This window comes from Thamnophis elegans, chromosome 1 (assembly GCF_009769535.1).
Source record: "Thamnophis elegans isolate rThaEle1 chromosome 1, rThaEle1.pri, whole genome shotgun sequence".
Taxonomy (NCBI): Eukaryota; Metazoa; Chordata; class Lepidosauria; order Squamata; family Colubridae; genus Thamnophis; species Thamnophis elegans.
Genome location: NC_045541.1, coordinates 151,639,997 through 151,664,433, shown reverse-complemented (window position 1 = coordinate 151,664,433; position 24,437 = coordinate 151,639,997). Strand labels below are relative to the sequence as shown.

At 36.3% G+C, this 24,437-nt stretch overlaps 1 protein-coding gene across 2 annotated transcripts in view; it reads left to right on the top strand.

Annotated features, from left to right (window-relative positions):
• NUDT14 (nudix hydrolase 14) overlaps positions 1–18,032 on the top strand; it is a 50,868-nt gene extending 32,836 nt beyond the window's left edge. For both annotated transcript variants that reach the window (XM_032235200.1, XM_032235208.1), the window contains exons 3-5: positions 5,907–5,971; positions 8,458–8,695; positions 17,514–18,032. In XM_032235200.1, coding sequence (XP_032091091.1) covers positions 5,907–5,971; positions 8,458–8,695; positions 17,514–17,754 — 544 coding nt within the window. In that variant the 3' untranslated portion in view covers positions 17,755–18,032. The remainder of the gene's footprint in view (positions 1–5,906; positions 5,972–8,457; positions 8,696–17,513) is intronic.
• The last annotated feature ends 6,405 nt before the right edge of the window (positions 18,033–24,437 follow it).

Sequence of the window (24,437 nt, the reverse complement as noted above, 5' to 3'; positions counted from 1 at the left end):
ACTGATATAATTGGATGAGAGTTGGATGAGAATGTCTTTCCCCTCAATTTCTGGAAACATGTTTCCTTCCATAATATTGACAGAGCCACTCCTAGATGAAAATATTCTTAATTTTGCAATAGTTTGAAGAAGAAATTACAGTATCAAATCCTGTTGCTTAAGTTGTTTATCTTCAAAAGTATGGAAAAAACCAGAAATAGTATTGAATCATTAATAACATTGAACCAATATCTTAAAAAACATTTACATAAATACACCTGATTCAGTTGAACTCTGATCATCAGCAAAAATTTGGAGCAGATCTTCATTTCTCCATAATGAAATAGACTGAATTAATTTCACTCTGATTCTGGGTGTCTGCATATCTTAGATCTAAGTTTATTTCTTCTTATCTCTTGTCTATTGTAAAGGGTAGCAACAGAATAAAAGAAATTATTAAAAATGTTTAAAAAAAACATTGCAGAGAGTAGATTGGATGGAATTTTCAGACTAACTTATCTCTTCTCAGTCCTGCCACATTTTATATTAAAATGTGGGGCAGGATTATACAATACAGGTTTGAGAGTTCAAAACAGAATGAGCCAATATTGCTTTTTTGGACAGTTGTTATGATTATATTATGCATCATAGAGATATATTTAACTACCTAACCTGGAAAATTTCAGAATAAGTAATACATTGCATTTAAGGAAGCAGAGCCCTCCAGAGGCGTGGAGGAGACAAGAAGGTCAAATAACAAAAGCATTTGCAACACAAGAGCTGCCCTTTTTTGTATGTGCATTGTAACTCCACGTAGACATAAGAAAGGGGTGGAATATGTATGGAAGATCCTAAAGCTGCATCTTGAGTTTTCTAGTTTAGAATGCAGGAGAAAATGAATAAAATTCCCTTTTTCCTGTTAATTGCCATTTACAATTTTTTTATGAAAATGGATACATCATTAAAAATGAATAGGCAAAAAAGTCTTCAGTTTTGTAAGGACAGGTATGGATGCTGAAGAGTTAAAGCATCATAATGGATGAAAATAGTTTTTTGTTTGTTTGTGTGTTCTGTTCAACTGACAGCAACTGACAACTGTTCATAAAAAATAAGGATATATATATATTTGTGGTTTTTTATTTGTGCTGATAAATAAATAAAGGGAGACTAGTATAGATCTATTTCAAGCTATTTAGCTCTCATCAGCTAGCCATACCTTTACTGGGATTTGAACCTGGGCTATATTACATCCTAGGCAAACTTCTTAGCCATTAGGCCACAGGCTCTTTATCCGTTATCAGCGAAGCCAGGGTGAAAGGTATCTATTAGATTTTTTTACAACCCCTGGTAAGCCCCAATTATGGGAGGAAGCTAACTGCTTCCATCATCTGTCTATCGGCTCGTCACAAGAGTCCATCACGACAGAAACCCAATATTTTTACTGTTGCCTTTGTTATATTTGTGGTTTTTTATTTGTGCTGATAAATAAATAAAGGGAGACTAGTATAGATCTATTTCAAGCTATTTAGCTCTCATCAGCTAGCCATACCCTTACTGGGATTTGAAATAAAAAACCATATATATATGTATGTATGTATGTATGTATGTATGTATGTATGTATATGTATATGTATATGTATATATATGTATATGTATGTATATGTATGTGTGTGTTTTTTTTTTAATTTTACTGTGGCAACAGTAAAAATATTGGGTTTCTGTCGTGATGGACTCTTGTGACGAGCCGATAGACAGATGATGGAAGCAGTTAGCTTCCTCCCATAATTGGGGCTTACCAGGGGTTGTAAAAATCTTTTATATATATATATATATATATATATATATATATATATATATATATATATATATATATATATATATATATATATATATATATATATATATACATACATACATACACACACACACACACACACACACACACACACTACAGTGTAGTAGAATCAAATAGATAAACCTTTTCCAAGCAAACATCCAATATATATATATATATTGTGTGTGCGTGTGTGTGTGTGTGTATATAAAATAATAATAATAATAATAATAATAATAATAATAATAATAATAATAATTTTAAAAAAATCTAATAGATACCTTTCACCCTGGCTTCGCTGATAAACGGATAAGAGCCTGTGGCCTAATGGCTAAGATCTCTGCCTAGTATGCCTAGTGTGCAATATAGCCCAGGTTCAAATCCCAGTAAGGGTATGGCTAGCTGATGAGAGCTAAATAGCTTGAAATAGATCTATACTAGTCTCCCTTTATTTATTTATCAGCACAAATAAAAAAACATATATATATATATACACACACATACATATACACACACACACACACTACAGTGTAGTAGAATCAAATAGATAAACCTTTTCCAAGCAAACATCCAATATAATATTTAATAACATCTCAGCCACTGCTTGGAGAAAAATACACCGAAGATCAATGAAGAGTACAACAGTCCTTCAAACATTCCTACCTCAAAATTTTGGGTTTTAGCAGGTACACAGTTCCAGTAAATCCATTAAGTATGTTTACTAGTTATAAATTTTGCAACTAGTTTGTGTTAGAATACCCAGCAAATCAATGATTAAATGTCACTTTCCATTTTTATGTTTTCTATCCACACTGATTTTCAAATATACCTCTTCAGCCATCTGTACAGATTCCAGGACATTTGGAATAGGGCAAGTTATCAATCAAAATTAATATTAGATAGTTAACAAGCTATCATGGAAACCTAGCATGTACATCAATTAAAAATGTTTTTTGTCAAGAAGTTGGCAATAAAGCTGTCTGTAAAGTAATACAAAAATTGTTTTTCTATAAAAATGTGGGAAATATATTTTGTTTTCTTGTGTTTCATATATCCAACTTATCAAATAATTTAGAAAATAATTTATTGTACCAAGGCAATATGCATAAGTGGAGAGTTTCCAGAATCAATAATTTTGTTCCATCTGTGCTCTGGCTGCTGTTGTTCAGACCACTGCTCACTAATATAGTATTTTTAGAAAAAGAAATAGCATTTGTCCCCCTTTTCCACTTCTGTATTATATGGTTGTTTTATCTATTGCAGGAATAGACAGCATTGGAAAGATTAGAATGTATAATTCAGCTTTCCAACTTATACTATGCTGTTGAAAGCCATCCAATGATATAATAATGTTCCTGGATGTCTATTTTTAAATAATATTTTAATGGTGAAAATTGGGAGTGAGAGATCTCTGAAAGCCAAGCTACTTCAGTCCACCATTAAAATATCCCCAATACTTGAAAATAGCCCAAAATCACAATCATTAGGCATGATCTTTAACTAAATTTAAAGATGGGGTGAGGAAAACCTGCCTAGAAGAGGCAACTACTCCCATTCTTTAACTACCAACCCCCCCCCCCAGTAAAACAGAGCCCAAATCAATATTGCTATCTTTAATTTCTATTTCTGGGACATGGTGGCTCGGTGGCAGAGATGCTGAGCTTGTTGATCAGAAAGGTTGGCAGTTCAGAGGTTCAAATCGCTAGTGCTGAGTAACAGAGTGAGCTCCCGTTACTTGTCCCAGCTTCTGCCAACTTAGCTGTTCGAAAGCATGTAAAAATGCAAGTAGAAAAATAGGAATCACCTTTGGTGGGAAGGCAACAGTGTTCCATGCATCTTCGGCATTTAGTCATGCTAGCCACATGACCACGGAGACGTCTTCAGACAGCGCTGGATCTTCGGCTTTGAAACTAAGATGAGCACCGCCCCCTAAAGTCGGGAACGACTAGCACATATGTGCGCGGGGAACCTTTACCTTTACCTAATTTCTATTTCAAATGATAGTTCAATTAGATTTGGTTATTTAACTATTATGATTATTTAAAATTACAATTTCAGTACACTCATTTATTTATTTATCCAGTATTTAGCCTCCAATCGCACATGATGTACTCTGGGTGGAAGGGAACCACAGCAACAAAACAACATAATCAATCTTAAAACACTGACCATTAATCAAAATGAAAACATGAAGAAATCAAAGTAACAGGAGAATAACAGTCACCTAATATCATAAAACCACCTTGGGATTCCCAAAGTTGCTGGGGAAAAAACACACTTTAAATGTTTTCTAGAAAGCTAACAGGATATAGTCAATCTCACTTAAAGGGGAATAATGTTCCAGATCCACAACAGAAGCCACAACAGAAAAGGTACATCTTCTGTGTTCTGCAAGATATCTAGAGAATTCTGGGAATTGAAGTCCACCCTTCTTACAATTGCTCAGGTTGAGAAACACTGCCCTAGCAGACAGGGCCTGCAGCACCCTTACTCCATCATTGGAATTGGCAGATGTAATCATAATGAGGCAGTCTTTAATCTGGTTCCATGCCGTGTAGAGGTTTAAAGTCAAAACCAGCACCTTGAATTGCACACAGAAGTAGACTGGAAGCAGTGCAACTCATGAAGCACATCCTAGGGGCACACATAAATGTCTGCACAGCTGCATTCTCTTTCAATTGAAGCTGCCAGATGCTCTTGAAGGGCAGCCCAATATAAAGTATGTTGCAGTAATCTACTATGGAAGTGACCAAGAACTGAGTAATTGAGAAAGTCTCATGGTCCAGGAAAAGGTACAATTGGTGCACAACACAAAGCTGTGCAAAGGCCCTCCTGAATGATTGGAAAAGATCCAAATAATCCACTTCATCTAGGGCTTGCTAAAGCTGTTTCACAACCAACTTCACAACCTTCCCTAAAAATGCAAAGTTAGACACTGAATGAAAATTGTCCAGTATGGTCGCATCTAACAATGGCTTCTTGAGGAAGAGGCAACTAATTTCCCCCTTAAGGGGCAGCAGAATGATCCCCTCTCTCAGAGAGCAATAACCACTGGTAAAACCCAACCTCACAACACCCGCCCCCAGTCAGCCTTAGTTAAGAGGGCATGGATCTAAGGAGCAGGTGTCTGAGTTCACAGTTCTAAGGACTCTGTCCACTTCCTCAGCCCCAACAGGTTAAAACCATTCCCAGATAACCAGGCAAGACTGTATCCCAGGCATCTCCATTGGATCTGTATTAAAGTTGATGTTCAACTGTGAATGAATTTGAGTGATTTTGTCCAATATATGATTTGAGCCTCCACATGACCCTGTAGGTAAACTTCAGAGTTCCCCCTTCCCCAGGAGGGCTTGTATCACCTTAAACAAGGTGGTGGGGTGGATAGCCATAGATACAGTAAAGGTCAGCATTTATCTGCCCTTATTGCCACAAAATGGGTCTTAATAACAACTGAAAAATCTCCTTATTTAGGAGTAAATTTCATCAATATCAGTAGAACATTTCCCAAAAGCTGTTTAATAGTGGGCTGAAGAGACTGTTTAAATGATGACATGGTATAAAATAATTAGCATTTTATATGTTTAACAGATACATAGCAAAAATGTAAGTAAAATGGGCTGCAGATCTTAACAAGTATGTCTAAAATGATATTGACAGTTCTAGCAGCAGTTAGCCAACCATGAATGTATCTATATTCTTGAGGAAATCCCAAACTTTGGCAAATGTGGATAGCAAATTCAATATACATATATTCCAGCACAAGCTTAAATTGAGCAGTGCCTGTTTAAGACCCTGGATATGTAATCATACAGAAAAGCATTTTTCATTGCACAAGGGACAAGAATCCAATGGAGCCGACTCATTATATTATCCCAGAGATATTGTCTTCAAACTCAGGTGCTCTTAGACATCTCTTTTAATGAAAAATACTGTAGCTTCTTCACTTTTGCAACTATCATTTAAAAGTGATGCCTGTTAACTCATATACTTACCTTTTAAAATCTAGCTCTGAACCAATGAAATTTCATGGTAATGTATGGTACATTATTTCATTAACTTGTGATCTTGTGGTTTTTTTCTTTCCTATTGTTAGTGTGTCCATTCTTATCTTCAATATTTCTCGGCAATGCTTTGTTGTGGTGAAGCAGTTCCGTCCAGGTAATTCTCTTCCTTACTTTAGCTTTTATTTTCTAGCAAAGCAAAGCTCATGGATTTAATGGTAAAAAGCAGGTGGGCCTCTATAGTTGCAGCATAATAATTTGTTTTGTAGCGAGAGGAAGCTGCAGTCGACCTTCTGGTAAATTACTGTACGCTGAGCTTCCTGATAGGATGTTACCGTCCTGAGATCTTTCAATTTCACTGTAAGTTTATACCTCTCAATTAAGGTGAAAGATGTTTTCCGCTAAAGGGAAAATCTATCACTTCTATCTCCTGCTGTTTCTCCAAGGCAAGGGAGACAGAGTCATGACAATTGGCTATAACTCACTAACCCAGCATCATTTAATGGATAGCCAATTGTTGTTATAGATATATATCTGAAGGATTGTCTATACAAACCTAGTTTAAAGATTTCTAAAACAGGTGAAGCACAGACTAAATTTCACATCGAGTGAACACCTGTCCATTTGTGAGACTCCTGATCACAGCCTTCTTTATTATAATGAGATAATTTCTGTTACTACCGGAGCAATTATTTATAAATCAATAGCTATATATACAAATGAGTAAGTACACATGGCCTATCTTGTACTCTTTTTCTGACAATAGAAGAGTGGTCACCTTACCATCCTTCCTAATATCTATAGATATCTATAAGTTTAATAAAAAAAAATAACATGTAGTTGTAGAAGAGGTAAATAAAAATAAACAAAATGCTAATGCAAAATGAATTGATTTAAAAACATGGAATTTCAGAAAAATAGGATTTACAGTAGTTTCAAACTAATTTCCATTGAAAAGAATAAGAATCTCATTTGTCCAGCACCCACCCATTTGCTTCTTTCAATTAGTAATCAGAGTTGTATGAGAGAAACAGACTTGTGTGTACTGACTTACCAGTTGTCTAGTCTTTATGACAAAATAGTCCATCCCAATGATGTGCTAAACTGAATATAACTCACCATTAGATAGGGGCCATGATAAGAAATCCCCCAAGAATTTCTATTGCCCAGTGCTCCCCCCCATGTTTGGATGCCACCTTTTTCATTAAGCCCAGTCCTGTGCCTTAAACAGTTCTAGTCAGTCTTAGACAATTAGGAAGGTAACCTTTCTTTATCACTTGATATGATCCAGCCTAACTGTGCTCACAAGCTAGGAAAATGGGGGAAAGGCTACAGGACTGGGGAAAAAAGACAGTGGTAAATTACTTCTATATTGTTACCAAAAAATTGAATGTGTTTGTCTTATGTACTCACTAGGAATTAAGTAATTTGGGCTTTACCTTTTTACCTACATCAAAATTAAAGCCATTATACTGAGTTTTAGTGTCAAACTGCAGGACAAATAATCCTATTTAATCCTATAAGAGCCAAGGTGGCGCAGTGGTTAAATGCAGCACTGCAGGCTACTGCTAGATCAGCAGTTCAGCGGTTCAAATCTCACCGGCTCAGGGTTGACTCAGCCTTCCATCCTTCCGAGGTGGGTAAAATGAGGACCCAGATTGTTGGGGGCAATATGCTGACTCTCTGTAAACCGCTTAGAGAGGCCTGAAAGGCCTATGAAGCGGTATATAAGTCTACTGCTATTGCTATTTCATAAAGGCTGCACCCTGCATAACCAAGGTTCCCTATACCCTATAACAGCAGTCAACACAGTAGCATAAATTGAATCAGGTAGATAAAACCTTGCTGTTTTTAATTGTCTTTGATAGAGTTATATTTCTCTTAATGTTTCCTTTACATGCATTGTATCACAACAGTTGTTTCTAGATCAATGCAAAAACTCTGTTACAAATTCTACTTGGCAATCTCTGCAAAGGACTAATGTGCATTCAGAAAAGGCTTTTCAAGCAATCATACATGTTATAACTCCAGTTATACAGCAACTGATTTGACATACACACACACACACACACACACTGCACATACATACACACACACATATGATTATATGATATGATACAAGTGCACACACACACACACAAACACAAGATTAATTGCTATTAAAGCAGATTTGCTTTAATTCTGCCCTTCAAGTCTGCTGTGGCAATCCAGAAAAGGGAGGCAAGACATGTTTTAGTTAATACGGTATTATTAACCTAATAGTCATATTTTCCATTTTCTATCTTCTCCCTGATTTGAAAGAAATGAGCCAAAGCCACATAACCTGAATAAAGCCTAATTATGTAATTAAAAGAATTGCTCTTCCTATATTTGCTTAAGAGTAATAAAGAAAGCCATGAAATTGAGCTCACAGTATCTATATTACTGGCAACATTTTGAGGGAAATGGCTGTTTCAAAGTAGTACTAAAGCTACCTCTCCCGTGATGAGAATTGGGATGCTCTTCCATTTTTTTAATGCTTGGAAGGTTGGGTTGGCATCTACCTGAATCCTCCTATTTCTGTTTTTCAGAGAAATGTAACCTGATCATGCATGGTCAAAAAAATGACAAGTGATTGATTTTACTTTTTCCAATTTTTTCCAGCTGTCTATATGTGCGAAATGGAAGAACAACGTCCTCAGTGCTTTGAGAATAAAACTGCAGAGAGCTGGTGCCCTCTGTCTGATTTTTTGCCTGCTTCAAAAGGAATAACATATGAACTCTGTGCTGGTATTATAGACCAGCCAGAGCTCTCTTTGGAAGAAATTGCTTGCAAGGAAATTTTAGAAGAATGTGGCTATGAAGTTCCTCTAACCAGTCTAAAAAGAATCACTTCATACAGGTTGGTGGAGCAATGATTTTCAAAGACTAATCAAGGTTTTGAAACATATGTTGCAATCTGCTAGATATTTTGACAGATTCTTTTTTCCATTGGGTTTGTGTGTTTCCTTGGTTTGTTTTTTCCCCGTCCCAAGTTCCCAGTAAAAGTAACAGATTCTTCAGGCCTTAGTAGATCATTGCAATTAGGCTGCAGTCACAAATAGTTAGAATGACTGGCCTTTATCTTTGAGCATCTGGGAATTGGTGGTAGTGACATCTGCTATAAGATCTGGAAAGACGAAGGCAAGAAGAAAGAGAATTGTTCCTCTTTGAACTTCATATCTAAGGCTTCAGGGTAATAAATCTCTTGTAAAGCACTTATAAATTAATTATAATATTACTATATTGCCATATTCGAGAATGATTTGTGATATAAAAACAAGACACAGTGACCTGAAAAAGGTCAAATAATATCAATTGAACTGTGATAATACTGAAATATATTAGTCTGATCCCATTCTGGCAATCCCAAATAAAAAGCTCTCTGCAACACCATCATTTTTACAATCTTTCTAAGAACATCAAGGTGAAAGAGCAACACTTCCCTCTAAGGATCCCTACCAGCTTCTCAAAAGCAGGGCAGGGAGCCCTTAAGCATCCTTTCACTGAATGAACATAAGGAACAGGAAGAGTCGATTTACAGAAAGTGGTCCTGAAGATAAATGGGAACTAAATCATTTAAGCTTTCAAGAATAAAATCAGTATGTCGAATTATAAGTGAAAACCTATTGGTAAACTAGTACAAAACCTGCAGATCTGATGTATTGCTGTAACAATTCTGATCCATTAACCATCGGGTCATGTGTATTACGTTATAATAATTTAAACTCTAACATAGAGAAGGACATGATTTGTCATTGCTGAGAGTTTTATGACGCGAGTGACTAGAATAAATCAAATGAATAAGTAAAGAAATAAATGTTCTCCTGCTATTAATAGAGCTAAGTAAAGACTGACGGACCATAGTTGAGCAGTAGCTTTAAGTTACGGACTTGCTTCTTTAGGGGGAATGTCAACCCTTCCAGACTAAAATGCAAAGGAAGACAGAATGTAATAAAGGCATAATAAAAGCCAATATCTTGTCTTCCACTTGGTTTTATGCAATATAGAGAACTCCTTAAAACATACAATATTTATATAATCTAAGGACACATTTTTACTAAGCTATAATTCATTTTTTCAAAGCCACATACATACACAGTTTGAAGGTATTTTTAAATATACAGTAATTCATTTTTTCAAAGCCACATATAATAGAGAGAGGAAAACAGAATCCTGTATATATGAATCTATGCTAATTTTCATATAATAATCATCTAGTGACTCTCAAAGGATCCAGTAGTTTCTCAGTTGTGCTATTTAATTAAAACATACAAAAAAGAAAGGAAAGAAAGAGGAAGGAAGGAAGGAAGGAAGGAAGGAAGGAAGGAAGGAAGGAAGGAAGGAAGGAAGGAAGGAAAAATTCAAGGACTGAGCTCAAAATGTTCTACATGTTAAGTTTTGTTTTATTAGTAACCTACTGGTGGTCTCTGGTCAGTAAATATCACCATAAATCTAATCATTTTTATCATAGCCTGCACAGGAACTCCAGAAGAAAAATCTTTTACCTGTTGTGTTATATAATTGATAAGCACTTTGCTTTGTTTTCTTCTTTGCACAGAGTTGATAATACCTTTTGCTACATTTAATTTTCATAGAACCTCCATCAATATTCTCTTACATTCCAGGCCTGCCCCCATCAAAACCTTCTGCTACCAAGGTAGTTTAACATGATTTTATCACCAAAAGTGGTAGCTCTATGTGTCTTGCATCCTTACTTTTTTACCCAAGTTGGGATCTCATCACATTGCACATTTTTCTTGCCAGTAAAGAGCCATTGAATTGAGCCAGAGGTAGGGAAACATATAACTGGATGTAATTGTATAACAAGCAACTAGTGAAACTTGAGTTGGGTCTGCTGTTATCACCAGCATCACCTTGAAAAAGTCCCTTTCTATTTACTTTTGTTTGCTGATTCTTAAAATTAAAAGCTCAAGACCACTCCAGTCACAGTCAGTCTAGACACATGGCTAAATCAACTATTTACTGCCAAAACTGATTAAAGAAGGCAATGCCAGAACAGTAAACAGTATTAGCCCTTGACTTCCTGCAGATGTAGGTATTTAGAGCTCTCAGATGTTCTGCCTTTTTAAATGCATTTGTTGCCTACAGCAAACACTTGTATCCAAACACACTGTTTCAAGACTGTTGAGGTGGACCATTTTCTGGCCCTGGGATAATTGAAGGATTATTTCAGTTATTAATTATATTGTGGGATCTATTTTTTTTTAATTCCAAAGTTACTGTTGTAAGGACAACACCATTTTTATAAGGGATTTAATATTGTTTCTGTTTCATTTAAATTCAGTCAGAAATGAGAGGAGAAGCCAATTCTGTGTGTGTGTGTGTGTGTAGAGTATTTGGAATTAAAGAAATGTCAGGAATTAAATACTCCAAAATGAAAATGTGCTCATAACCTTCTGCCTCCCCAGATTGCAGTCTTCTGAAAAAAAGCATCTGTTCTTATACTTGGAAATGCACGTCAAAATGTATGGAAAAGTGGTGACTTTAAAAGGAAGCAAAACTTTGCTTTTCCTCTTGACAACTGTGTTAAAGTGGACAGTAACCTTTAAAAAATGAAGGTAGAGGAAGGGGGAAAGGGGGGAATTAAGTATAAATCCTCAGCTGCCAATCCTGGCAAATGTTGTTTCCTGTTGGATTAACAAGCTGTTTGCTTAAAGAGAGAGGACACTGAACAGAGAAGACTTTTGCTACTCCTTGGAGCCACATTAGAGGACTAATTTTATAGGTGAAAAGGTGCTTTCTTTAGTATGGAATACTGTAAAGCCTGCAGTCCTAGCCATGGTTTGTTGGGAATCAACCTCATTATACTCAGTTCAATACTTTTGAGGAAAAATGGATAATCACACCTTAAAAGTTGCATCTTGGAATTCTGTTGTACACAATATATCATTACCATTTTTTTTATCTGTAATTTAGAAGTCAACCCTCCAGAAAAGCTTTGATGGAGTAAATTCTTCTTTACCACCATTCTAATCCCTCTTCTAAGATATTTTGCATCTCAGCATTTTCTCTTTTATAGTTCTTACGTTCCAGTTTCCCTACAAATGAATCCATACCTGGGTTAGTTGGAAAGGTGTATGTATTGTTCTGAACTGTGAATTATTTTAGGTCACAAAAGTAGTCCAGAAAAAGCAAACAATATTCATTGTAAAATTATTCTGGGCTAAACATTGGCCCATCTAACAGCAGTTTTGTTTGCTCTAGTGATTAGTCTAGAATGCCAGGTTCTTTCTGCCTTTTGGAACTTCGTAATGAGAAATGTCAGGGTTGATTCATGTCTCTCACTTTTTCAATTATGTGAGCATTCCTCTACAAACCATCTTTTTTGCCTGTATGCCAATGAGTCACCTAGTCTGCTTGACCTTTGCTGTATTGTAACATCTAGCCATTCAAAAGCATGTAAAAGTGCAAGTAGAAAAATAGGGACCACCTTGGTGAGAAGGTAACAGTGTTCTGTGCGCCTTCAGCATTTAGTCATACCGGCCACATGACTATGGAGATGTATTTGGACCATGCTGACTCTTCGGCTTAAAAACAGAAGTGAGCACCGCCCCTAGAGTCGGGAACGACTAGCATGTATGTGCGAGGGGAAACTTTACCCTTATCTTTAATATCTGATTAATTAAGCACTGTTGGTCAACCAACATGTAAGGACTACATATACATTGTCAACCTATCTGGGAATGAATAGCTACCTTCTGTCATAGAAGAACAGAATTGGTAAGAAAAAGGGCATCTGCAGATGAGATGAGTAGGATACACTGCTAAGACTGAGATGAGGGAAGGGGGAGAATTACATAATATGATTTGCTATTGACTTAGGGAATATATTTTTTGATTATAAATTGGCTAGAATCCGGAGAGTAAATGGCATAAAAAATAAATTGCAATCATCAGATCAGGACATAAGCTAGATGTTGCTAGATCTCAGCAGTTCAGAAGTGGTTGCAATTAACACATTAGACGTTACACTATGCAAAGAGATTCCTTATTATTCCAGGCCACCTAGAAATCGGGTGAAGCTGTATTTAAAGTTCCCTTCCAGTCTATAGACCATCTTTCTCAGGGGGAATGCAGCCCCAAGAGCCTGGTTTCTTACTGACAAACAGCACTATTTATTTTCTGGATTTAATTTGTTTCCCTTCATATAGTCCCATTTTTGAAGTTAGGCAACTTTTTCTTTGTCAGTTAGATGGCAAGGAAAAGTAGACATCCTGCATCCTTAAACTGTGGTTGCATTTCAAAAGTATATTGGATACAATACCAGAACCTCATTTCATTTTTAGCTTTCTAAATTAATTTTCTTTGATGTTTTACAAAAAATAAAATATAGTAAATGGCGTATAATCACATATAATGTAGTTATTTTTGTGCAGTGCTACATGTCGTATTGTAATCTATACGCGAAGGCAATTTTAACCTCACTATACTGTGGTTAATGACCGTAGTATAATTTAGTGGAATCACCTGCTAGTACACCTGCCTCTACAGATTATTAGAGTATATCATTTTGTGTCAATTGCTGCTATTCTGTGGGCACTGTTTTCCTGCACCTGCTACTTATATAGCCTTAGAATTGTGTGAAGGTCTAAGAAATTACCTAGGGAAATTACCTTTATTACTCACTGATTGTCTGTTCCTGGATTTGGAATATAATACAAAGAACATTAGGCATCTACATAAATGTTGTATGAAATGGTTTTTATAATCTAGATTATAGATTCTCCTAAATTACATTCTGTCAAGGAATGAAAGTTAAATTTTTACTTAAGCATGGCACTTTATAGTAAAATTAATGAAATTCATTTTTAAGTATGAATATGGAAATTCAGTAGAATTCAGTAGGAAATTATCTGCCTTGTTCTGTTGTTATGCTTAGAGCTGCCTACAGTTGATTGAAGGAAAAAGGAAAAGGTCTAATATGAAAAAGTGTTAGAACATTGATTCTCACTTTAGAAGTAATAGAAAGGCATAAGGAAAAAGGGTAAGGAAGTTACTTGAGATGGAGTAAATTAAATTATGTTACAAAATGTCACACATAAATGAGTGGAGTTTACTAATGAAAAGTATAAAAAAATATGTTTTGTAGAATGATTAAGTGAAAGAGGTTGGGTCTGAGAAACATTAATGTCATTGATTAAAAGTATATGAGAAATGTCATTTCATTAGCGAAATAAAAAAGTCATTGTTAATAATATAATTAGAGAGCAAAGAATGATTAAGATTAAAAAGGCAGAATACAGAGTGGTTTGGGGGAGTTTTGAATTGAATTGAAAGTGGGTAAAATAACAAACTTTCAATATAGTAAATAGAATTAAGAATGAAAGTGATTAAGTTATTTGGGTTTGTAGTTAATCCTGGAAGGAGGATTTGTATGGGGATGATTGAAAAATGGAATTAAAATAAATGATGTTAGTGTGCAAGGAAAAATAATAGGGAATAATACATTTTGAAATGTATTTTAAAGCCCCCAATAAGGTTGCAGATGTAGCAAGTATAACTGAAGAAATATTACATGGGATTGAGCTTGCTTTGGAGTTTCCATGTGTTAAGATTGCATCTGTGCCTGATGTTTGGAAGAATAGCATTTTTCTTTTCATGAAAAGTGAAATGAAACGTTTTGCACAACTTGGAAAGCAATGATGTGCAGCCTTTCCCTTTGTTTATCATTTTTAAATATCTCCATTTATCTATACTGATGGCTCTGAAAAAGATTATAAAAGTTTGATTTAAGATGCCTACATCATTATATCATCTAGGCATCTTAAAGCAAGCTTTTAACCAGCCTAACAGTCCACAAAGGGGCTAGAACACGGATGTCAAATTCACATTGTCAGGGCATTGTCGCATTATGGTTTCATGACTTTTTTCCCCTGGCCATAGATGTGGCCAGTGTGTGACGCATCCAGCCCGCGGGCAGCAAGGTAGCAAGTTTGACAGCCCTGGGCTAGAGGACAAGAGATAAAAATAACATTGACTCATTCCTTGAAAACCCAAACTCCCAAGTGGCCAACTAATTTGGATCAGTTGTCACTTGTGCTTGTAACCATCCTGAATGAACTATAAAAATTAATGCAAAAAGTATAGGGAGATTAATCTGTAAAATTAATGAGAAATTAATGTTTATTGATGTATTTATGGACCCCCTGTTATATGATTTATTGGTGTTTTTTTTAGTTCAGGATGCCTGTTTATGTGTGTTTAATTGTTTTTATTGTTTTCTGGATTTTATAAGCTATCCAGAATCTAAATTAAATGTCCTGCCAATTATTTGGCTGAATTCTGATTGAAAAAGTGTAGGATAAATGTAAGTAATTTAAAAATTCAAAATATAGTCTGGTTTTATAGCAGACAAAGGATGTGAAAGACAGATGTTTGCTCTTCAAAAAGCCCTTGAAAAATATTTTAACATGAAAGATTACTACTAGATACAAGTAAATAATGAAAGATCATGATTATATATATAAGTAAACAATTTACTATTAATAGTATTAGTATTATTAGTATTATCACTCATATTAGTTATTGTTATTAATAATGGACTGTATACCGTATTTTTCGGAGTATAAGACACACCGGAGCATAAGACACATCAAGGTTTTGAAGAGGCAATTTTTTTTAAAAAGTAGGTAGGTAGAGGGATAGAGAGAGAGAGAAAGAGAGAGAAATACAGTAGATAGGTAGGGAGAGAGAGTAGTTAGGTAGATAAAGGGAGTGAGAGAGAGAGAGAGAAGAGAGAGAGAAATAGGTTGGAAGGGAGAGAGAAAGTAGGTAGGTAGGTAGGTAGATAGAGGGAGAGAGAGAGAGAAATACAGTAGGTAGGTAGTGAGAGAGAGTAGGTAGGTAGGTAGATGGAGAGAGAGAGACAGAGAGAGAGAAATACAGTAGGTAAGTAGGGGAGAGAGAGTAGGTAGGTAGGTAGATGTTTCCAGGTATATTTATCCATGTGCTGGAGAAGGAAATCACTGACAATCTGCAGCACCTGAGACTTGTTTCTGCTGGCATAGCACTTGATCAATGTAATTCTCATCAATCACTCTAACTAAAGACCTTTCCAAAAGGGGGGAAAAAAGTTTTTGTTCTCTGCAAACCTCCCAAAAATGGCCTGTTTTTCGCAAAAACAGGGTGGGTTTTTTTCCAAATAAAAGGCATGAATAGCCTTGGGGGGGGGTTGCAGAGTGCTCTGGGGGAGCAGGGGGGGTAAAAACAAGCAAAAACGCCCCGTTTTTCCTGAAAACAGGCCCATTTTTTGTCAAAAAAATTGCATGCATAGCCTCATGGAGGCTTATAGAGTGCTGCTGGGGTGCAAAAAACAGCCCAGTTTTACTCATTTCTGCCCTCCCCAGCCTCCAGGAACTCTCTGAAAGCCTCCATAAGGGTATGCATAGCCATTTTTGTGAAGGGGCGTGGCTTCGGCTTCGGGAGGCAAAAAAATGCTATTTTCGATGTATAAGACGCACCCAGATTTTCAGCCTCTTTTGAGGAAAAAAGGTGCATCTTATACCTCACCAGCCATAAACCTCACCGCACGTCACTGGTGATATCCACTTGTTTGTTTAAGGTGTTTATTACTAAATGTATAAAGGATATTTGCAGTGATAACAGAGGTGTTGGTTGAGAACATTAATGTAGACATACTTTTGTATGGAATCAAAACAACGTTGTTGGCTGAGACCCCAGATTGTTTGTAATGAAATTGGATGGTATGGTGTAATGGGGTAAGAACCTGAAAATAAATGTATTACAAATCAGTATAGTTGTATGTGAGAAAATGAAATGTAGGATTGCAAAGATGAATTTGTGTACCCCGGAAGAATATTTACTAACCATAGAAAATGAATGGGAAAAATTAAAACGTGCACATGATGGTAGAAAAATAGTAGCTAGTAGTGTATATGGTCTATTGCAAGGAATGAATACTTGCTAAAAGAAGTGAAAGTGACTATGTAGTATATGCCTACCCACTTTGTTAAACGGAAGTGCATGGGGGCCTCACAAGCATTGCATTCATTAAACTTGCAATGTCAAAGTAATTTGAATGCAAGAAAAACAGGGTACTTAAAGAGCGTTAGTAGTAAAACAAGCATGAATACTTGATGAATGAATATAGATATAATACAAAAGTGAACGGCAGTATGTTACAAAAGCAATATGTTAAAGTGGTTTTCTCATATAGAGAGAATGATCAAGGATCAAATTGCAAAACATATATATGAAAGTAGAGTTACTGCATCAAGAGGATTTGTGATTGCATGCTGTTTATCAGATCTTCCAAAGTGAGAATTGAGAAGTTTAAAGAACAAAGGGCAAAGCAGGGCATGGATTTTTATTCTGCCACAGTCAAAAGAATCTTGGTGGTACATAACATAATTCTGGATAGAATGTTTACAATAAATATATTAAAACATCCATGATATAAAATGTGTTTGTGTGTGAATGACATGTGTGTTAGTGATGCAAGTAAGGAAGATTTGCAATAATAGAAAGGTATGAACCGACTGAATTGATAATGAAGTGGATATAGTTAGAATGTTTTCCTCTGCTTTTAATTTCTTGTTCTAACTTATTCATCAAGGTTTCTGGAAAGCAAATAGTATATGTAAATTTAAGATTTACTTACTCTTACATTCTTTGTTATTTCTTTTTCATCCCACAAGATCTGGAGTTGGTGTGACAGGATCAAAGCAGACATTATTTTATGCGCAGGTAACTGATGACATGAAATCTAGTGAAGGAGGTGGCCAGCCGGAGGAAGGCGAACTGATTGAAGTTGTGGAAATACCTCTGCAAGATTCCATGAAATTTGCATTTGATGAAACTTTCCCTAAAACTATGGGAGTTATCTTCAGTTTCATGTGGTTCCAGTCCAACATAGCACCACAACTGCTAGAAAAATAATGCACTGGAGAAATTAAGCAGAAACATGGGACCATATTGGAAGCAATCTTTCAGGACTGTCTAGTTCTTAAGTTTGCTATAGTAAAGGTTCATAAAATTCATATGCTAACACTGGAAGATCATTAACTCAAGTTTAAATGTGTTTTTCATCCCATATTTTATCTTCCATAGAAAGAATCTGAGGAAAAGACATTTGCAATACATGAAAGTTGCCCAGTCGGAAACATAATTTTCTGACAAGAACTACAATAGGCAAACACAAATGGATAATTTATCATGAGATAATAGAATTTTGGCAAACAAAATGTAAAATCAAGAGAAGAATTGGCAAAGGATTACATTTGTTAGTGATTACTTTATTTTCAATTATTAAAAAGATTTAAAGTAGACAAAAGAATGTGTGGTCCTGAACATTGTAAGACTGAGTTTGAAATAGAATTGTGTACAATGATGAACATGAAATTACTAAAATGTATAATAGAATTTCTGTAGCTCCGGGTTGACCTGTGGAGTTCTTGGTGCTCTCTGACTTTGGTTGTTTGCTTGCAGATATTTTATTACCCAAGTAGGTAACATCAATAATGTTTGTGAGTCTGGGGTTTGCTCTATTTATGTATAGTAGCTTACTCTGCCCATGCACATATAAGATAATATAAACTTCTACTGAAATTTGAAAAAAGAAAAACGTGAAAAAAATATGAGTGAACTAAAATTTATGGAAAGTGTTGGCATTATTCACAATGGAAGAATATTGGTAAAGTTGCTGGAATTTGCTGAGATTGCTAAATTGACTTTTTCATCAGAGGAAAGATAATGTCTATGTTTATTGCTGACTGGAAACTCTTTATGGACTTTTTGCATGAAACAGAGCTGCAGCATACCAAGAAGCCCCAGAACTGCAGCATATATTTTTTTTTCCTGACCTTCCTGTACTTGTGCTGAACTATAGCATCCCCCTAACTCACACGTGGTCTACACTAGGCCTCCCAGGGTCTGCCCACCCTTCTGTGGCATGCCAACTTCCATAGCCTAATTAACAACACACACACCTGGAGTTACAACAGTTAACAGGAGTGCTGGGATTACAGTCACCAAGCAATACAGTCACATGACATTTTGCTTGATGATCATGTTGCTTAGCAATATAAATTTTCATTCCAATATAGTTATAATATACTCCCTTCATCAGACTATATTGAGGATGAGGTAAGGTTACAACAGAAGGTTCCCCTCTGTAGGGGAACAGGGGAATCTCAAGAGATGGGGAAAGATGAAATTTCCCATCAGATGGCAAATGCTGTCCTGCTCCAGAGAAAACTCTGCAGAAGTAGTTTGTCAAATGTCCCGGGTTATGTTCCTAAGCCCCACAAATGGCACACAGCACCATGAGGTGATCCTTATATCAAAGAAAAAGAGATATGGGCTTGGTACCTGTACCTGAGATTTGCTCAAGCTTTTTTCTGGGATAAAATCAGTTATTGTAATTATTGTAAATGTCTAGGGTTCTTAGAGCCTATTTTAGGAGGAGGAGTCTAGGCTGCTGGGGTGATTGCTTTCAGAGCAATGAGCTTATTCTAATGGCTTATTCATTGAGGATACTAGTTGAAAAAATAATAGATACCCTTGTCAGTGATGTATGACCCCCTACCTGCTCTATTCTAAATTATACTGCTGACCCTATAGGCTAGTCTAAACTCCACTGGATTTTCTTCCTCTGTTATTTCACGGAAGGCTCCTCTTAATAATCTCATTCATTAACCAGGATTGACATTGCTTATCATTTTTGATATTAAAGTTGACTATAGGCTGCTTGGGTAACTGTTACAAGAGAGGAAAGTGATTGAAGTGGTTTCTCAAGGTACTATAAATCTGTGAGGGAGATGGGCTGTCTAGCAATGTAGAAATAAATTAAAATAAAACAATACCTCTCCTGTATCAGCTAGTTTTATTATATACTTTATATACTTTATTATATACTTTATATAGATATATACTTCCTGTTTAACGGATGTACATTAATAGTTCAAGCATTCTTCTGAATGTGTGACATCTTCTAATAGTTTCTCTTGGTCCTCTGAATTTTGAAAAGAAGATTCACCAATGGGTATTCACCAATGGGTAATATCAGTGGGTATTATGGATAGCATCTTCTATTGTTTTGACATTTGCCTCATGTTCTAGATACTATCTAAAGTTTATTTTATTTTTAGAATTAATGTTTACCATTTTAATTAAGCTTGATCATGTTTTTTTTTAAATTCAATGTCTTGATTTGATGTTTTAGTCATTCCATCATTTTAATTTTAAACCTCTTTAAAAACTTGATCAAATTGAAACGTTGGATATTATAAGCATTCAAAATAGGGATATATAGTATGGCATGTTCATTATTCTCATAAATAAAATGTCCCCCCCCCCCCTCGTTTCCAAATTAAGACACAGGGATCATTCAGCTGACAGCTAAAATTATGCTTTAACTTTAGAACTGCAACTTTCAGTAATGCTGTGAAATGTGCCACGACTGTAGGCCCTGAATAGAACAGCCATCCTTCAAAGCAGAAGAAATCTAAATTATCTGCAAATGAAAGGAAAGGAAAGCTTCTCCTGATCTCAAATGTGCTGTTCACTCACTGCATTAGCATTAATTACCATAGCAATGCTATCTGTGTCAGGAGGGTGATTTAAAATGCATGTTCCAAAGCAACTTATCTCCAGAGATGTGCTGTACAAGAGACAGACATTCTTCAGTAATGCTGTCAGTTGAGGCTGTCCCTGCTCCACTGGTATTCTGTGGCTGATAGCGATAGACGATTGGCTTTACTCAGTACCGAATTAAAGCCCACAGTAATGTGCAGGATCATATTCCTATCACCAAATATAGGCAGCATCTACATGATCTATATTGTGTGTGTGTGTGTTGGAGGAGGGGGTATTTCTGAGGCATCGATTTGTATGTTTCTTGGGCATGCATTAACATCCACTGAATTTATAATAGAATCAGGTATTGCAATTCAGTATGGTACTTGCAGGAATTGTAATTTCTGAATTTAAAAGTGAATGTGATTTACCACTTGCTTTAATATGAACACATGCCATTGTCATATTATAATGCCCTGGATTGCATGATGCATGGTTTCTTTGCTTCACAGTGCTTTGATGCGTCCCCTTCTGTTTCAGCTTGGAGCCGAACAAAAAGCTAAAAACACATGGGGTGTTGCTCTAATTCCCCCCAGAAAGTGAGGTGTTGCTTTCCAGAACTTCACCAACAAGCCACAAAATCTTGATAGAAAGCCCATAGTGCTTTGTTTGTTATGTTTTTCAATGACACTAATGTTCCATGCATTTGCAGAGTTTGCAAAAAGTTATACCCTATTTATATGGTTCATATCAGGAGTGAAACATAATCCTCTTCCCAATAAAGCATACCTAGTCATAAATTTCCCATAAATTTATTCCCACTTGAAGTCAAAGGAAGTTTAAAAAATATTCCCAAATAGCTTCTATAATTTAAAAGAACCCCCACAATAACAGTTGCAATGATTCTAGTTTGGCACAGGTATAGAAATTTCAGTCAGGAGCTGGGAAATCATAAAAATTGAATGGGAACAGTTGAAATATTGAGAGATGCATAATCTCAAGAGAATGGATAAGAGAATGCATTTTGTGCCAATCAGCAAAAGTCCATGCAAACAGGATTTTATATACATCTATTGTTGCTGATGTCCCGTCTCTGGAACCAATACAAATAGTATCCTGTTATGCAGACTGATTAAGTTTACATTACTCTAGGAATGTTATCATTGGCCTTCCATTAATTTTGGCCTTATTCCAAATCATCACATTCATTATTAGAAAAGGGCCCAGCAGCACATAGGCAGCTGGTTTTAAGCATATTGGAAACCAATTCTTAGTCCTGTTTTCTGAATGCTACTTACTAAATCACACCTCAGGGAATAGGTGTGGGGAGAGACAAGTACAATTTAATTGGCTTAAGGTGGTAAAATCCTTGGTTCATGTCTGAACAATATAGTTTTATTCTTATGCATGACTCTGGAGTACATTGAATTAGATACATCAGACTGAGCTCACACAACTTTGCACTATGACTTCCCATTTCTGTAATCCATATTTCATATTTCCCATTTTTTTTTAAAAAAAGGACTATTTACATTATTATTAGTTACTATGATCTGGTGGGAGGAAGAATTCATGTGTCATCATCTGCCCAGAGTTGTCACCCAAGTTTGTTATCATGAGAGAGAGAGAGAGCCTGGCCTAAAATTACCCTTCCATACCTAAAGTAGGACTAGAACTCATAGTCTGCTGGTTTCTAGCCTGATTCCTTAACTACTATTGTTATAACAACCAAATGGTTTTTCTCTTCAGGTTATAAAGGCAAACATACCTCCCCTATGCTATGTTTTCAATCATGAAAAAGGGAATTCTGTGAACTATAATACCGGTGCGATACCAGAAACCCTAATTTGCTAATGAAATGACTGACTAATGGGAATTAAAGGAGTGTTTTTATACACTTTACCACAAACATAAATAGCATCACCAGGTCACAGACACACCCATTGCAGAACTCATAAAAGATTTATGGTTCCCGAATGCCAAAGGATTAGAATGTATAGCAGGTCCAGCTAAGTGACCATCTAACGCTTGGCGTCTTTGTAGGCCTGGATTAACAAAATAGGACTCAATTCTACCAAGATGAAGTGGCTATGGATATTATGGCTTCCTGAACCCAAGGATTGTCCAGCTATTCGCTCAACGGAGTCGCACCTGTAAAGACTAGTATACAAACTGAGGTCCTCTTGGACTCACAGCTGCTGTTTGAAAAACAGATGGCAGCTTTGGCAGAGGAAGTCTTTCTGGAGTTCCATCTGGAGCACCATTTGTACTCCTTCCTGGATCTGGAGGTCCTTCATTCAGTCACTCATGCCATAATCACTTACTATAATGTAGTAAAGTAGCAGCTGTGCATGAGCTGCCATGAAATCCAATCAGAAGCTTCAGTTAGCCCAGAATGCCATGGCAATTGTAGCAATAAGCATGCTTCAAGATACCCATGTGACACTGCTGTTTCATGAATTGGTTGCCAGTGTACTTTGGTTTGTGATTCAAGATGCTGGTAATTATCTGTAAAGCCCTACTTGGCACAACATTGGGATATTTGAGGGACTGTCTGTCTTCCATAGTTTGTATAGCCAGTACATGCCAACAGTTCTGACATGCTCTGGATTCCTTTGATCAAACACGGTCATCTATCAGGACCCAGAAACGTTCCTTCTCTGTTCCCGAAACCCATGTAATCCATTTTGTTGTCATTCTATAAGGTCTCGAAGATATAGTTGTTGTCCCAAGCCCTTAAGATGGATGAAGCCCCTGCTGAATGCCCCCCAAATTAAATTAATTAATTAATGAACTTGCAAGTACCTGCCAATGAATCTAACAGTAGAAATAGACTCATAAAGTCAAGGAAAGAGGCAAACAAATCCTTCCTTATCACACTTTAATTAACCGGCATGAAGATAAGCAGGAACAGGAACAGATAAACATGAACGATCACAGAAGAAACAGTAACTGACCCAAAAGTAATCAAAGAAGAACAATACCCCAATAAAAGCAGGTAGAACAAACTGTCAAATAGAAACATTCAGCAACTCCCTTATGTATAGGTGACGTTACCTCCCTTGGTAATGAAGCATCTGCAGGAAGAGAATCAGACTCAGTGGAACATCAAGAACCCAACAGAGCATGGCCCAAATTATTTTGAGTAAGTTAGTTATCCTCAGGGAAAGGCACCTGAGCTAAGAATCTTGGGAAACAAATAATTAAATCTGTTGGCACCAGTATCCACAAGTAGCCAATGGATTCTTGGATTCAAGGACAGTAGGCTCACACTAGGGTAAAAGCCAATGCTTTGAGCCACAAAGTTCAAAGCATTCGGCCTCTTATCACCTTTATCTATTAGTTCAAAGGACAGGAAATATAAGCTGCACAACACCTGGAGATGACCTGATCTTACCTTCCACTTGGTCAAGCAGTTGATTTTCTGTCAAACTATTTTATCTGTGACATGTCACAGCTCATTTTCTCCACAATGACTGGGTTAGGAAGGGTGGACTATTCTTTTTATCTTGTTACAAGTTTTAATGCAGATAAACTCCTCAATAGGTATCCTATTACAAAATAATGAGAGCTAATTTGGTGTAGTGGCATCAGACTAGAAACTGACGGACAGTGAATTCTAGTGCTACCATGGACATCAAGCAGCTAGGTGACCTTGGGCCAGTCACTTTCTCTCAGCCCTAGGAAGGAGGCAATGGCAAACTACTTTGAAAAACCTTGTCAAGAAAACTGCAGGGATTTGTCCAGTTAGTTCTAAGAATCAGACATGATTGAAAAGAAGAAAGAAAACCCACAAAAATAAGATGCAGTTTGTAAAGCTTGTTAAGTAAGCTAAGCAATAGACAATGTGTCATATATACAAAGGAAAAAGTAGACATACAACTATACTCTTCTCAATTTCCTCTACACTCACTATGCTGGATTCAAATACTACATCAATTGTGTTCACATTACATGTTTATTAATTCTCAATGGAACCAAGGTTTACTCACTTAGCTTAATTTTCTGGGATTGCATGGCATCTGAAACATAAATTAACTGCAGGT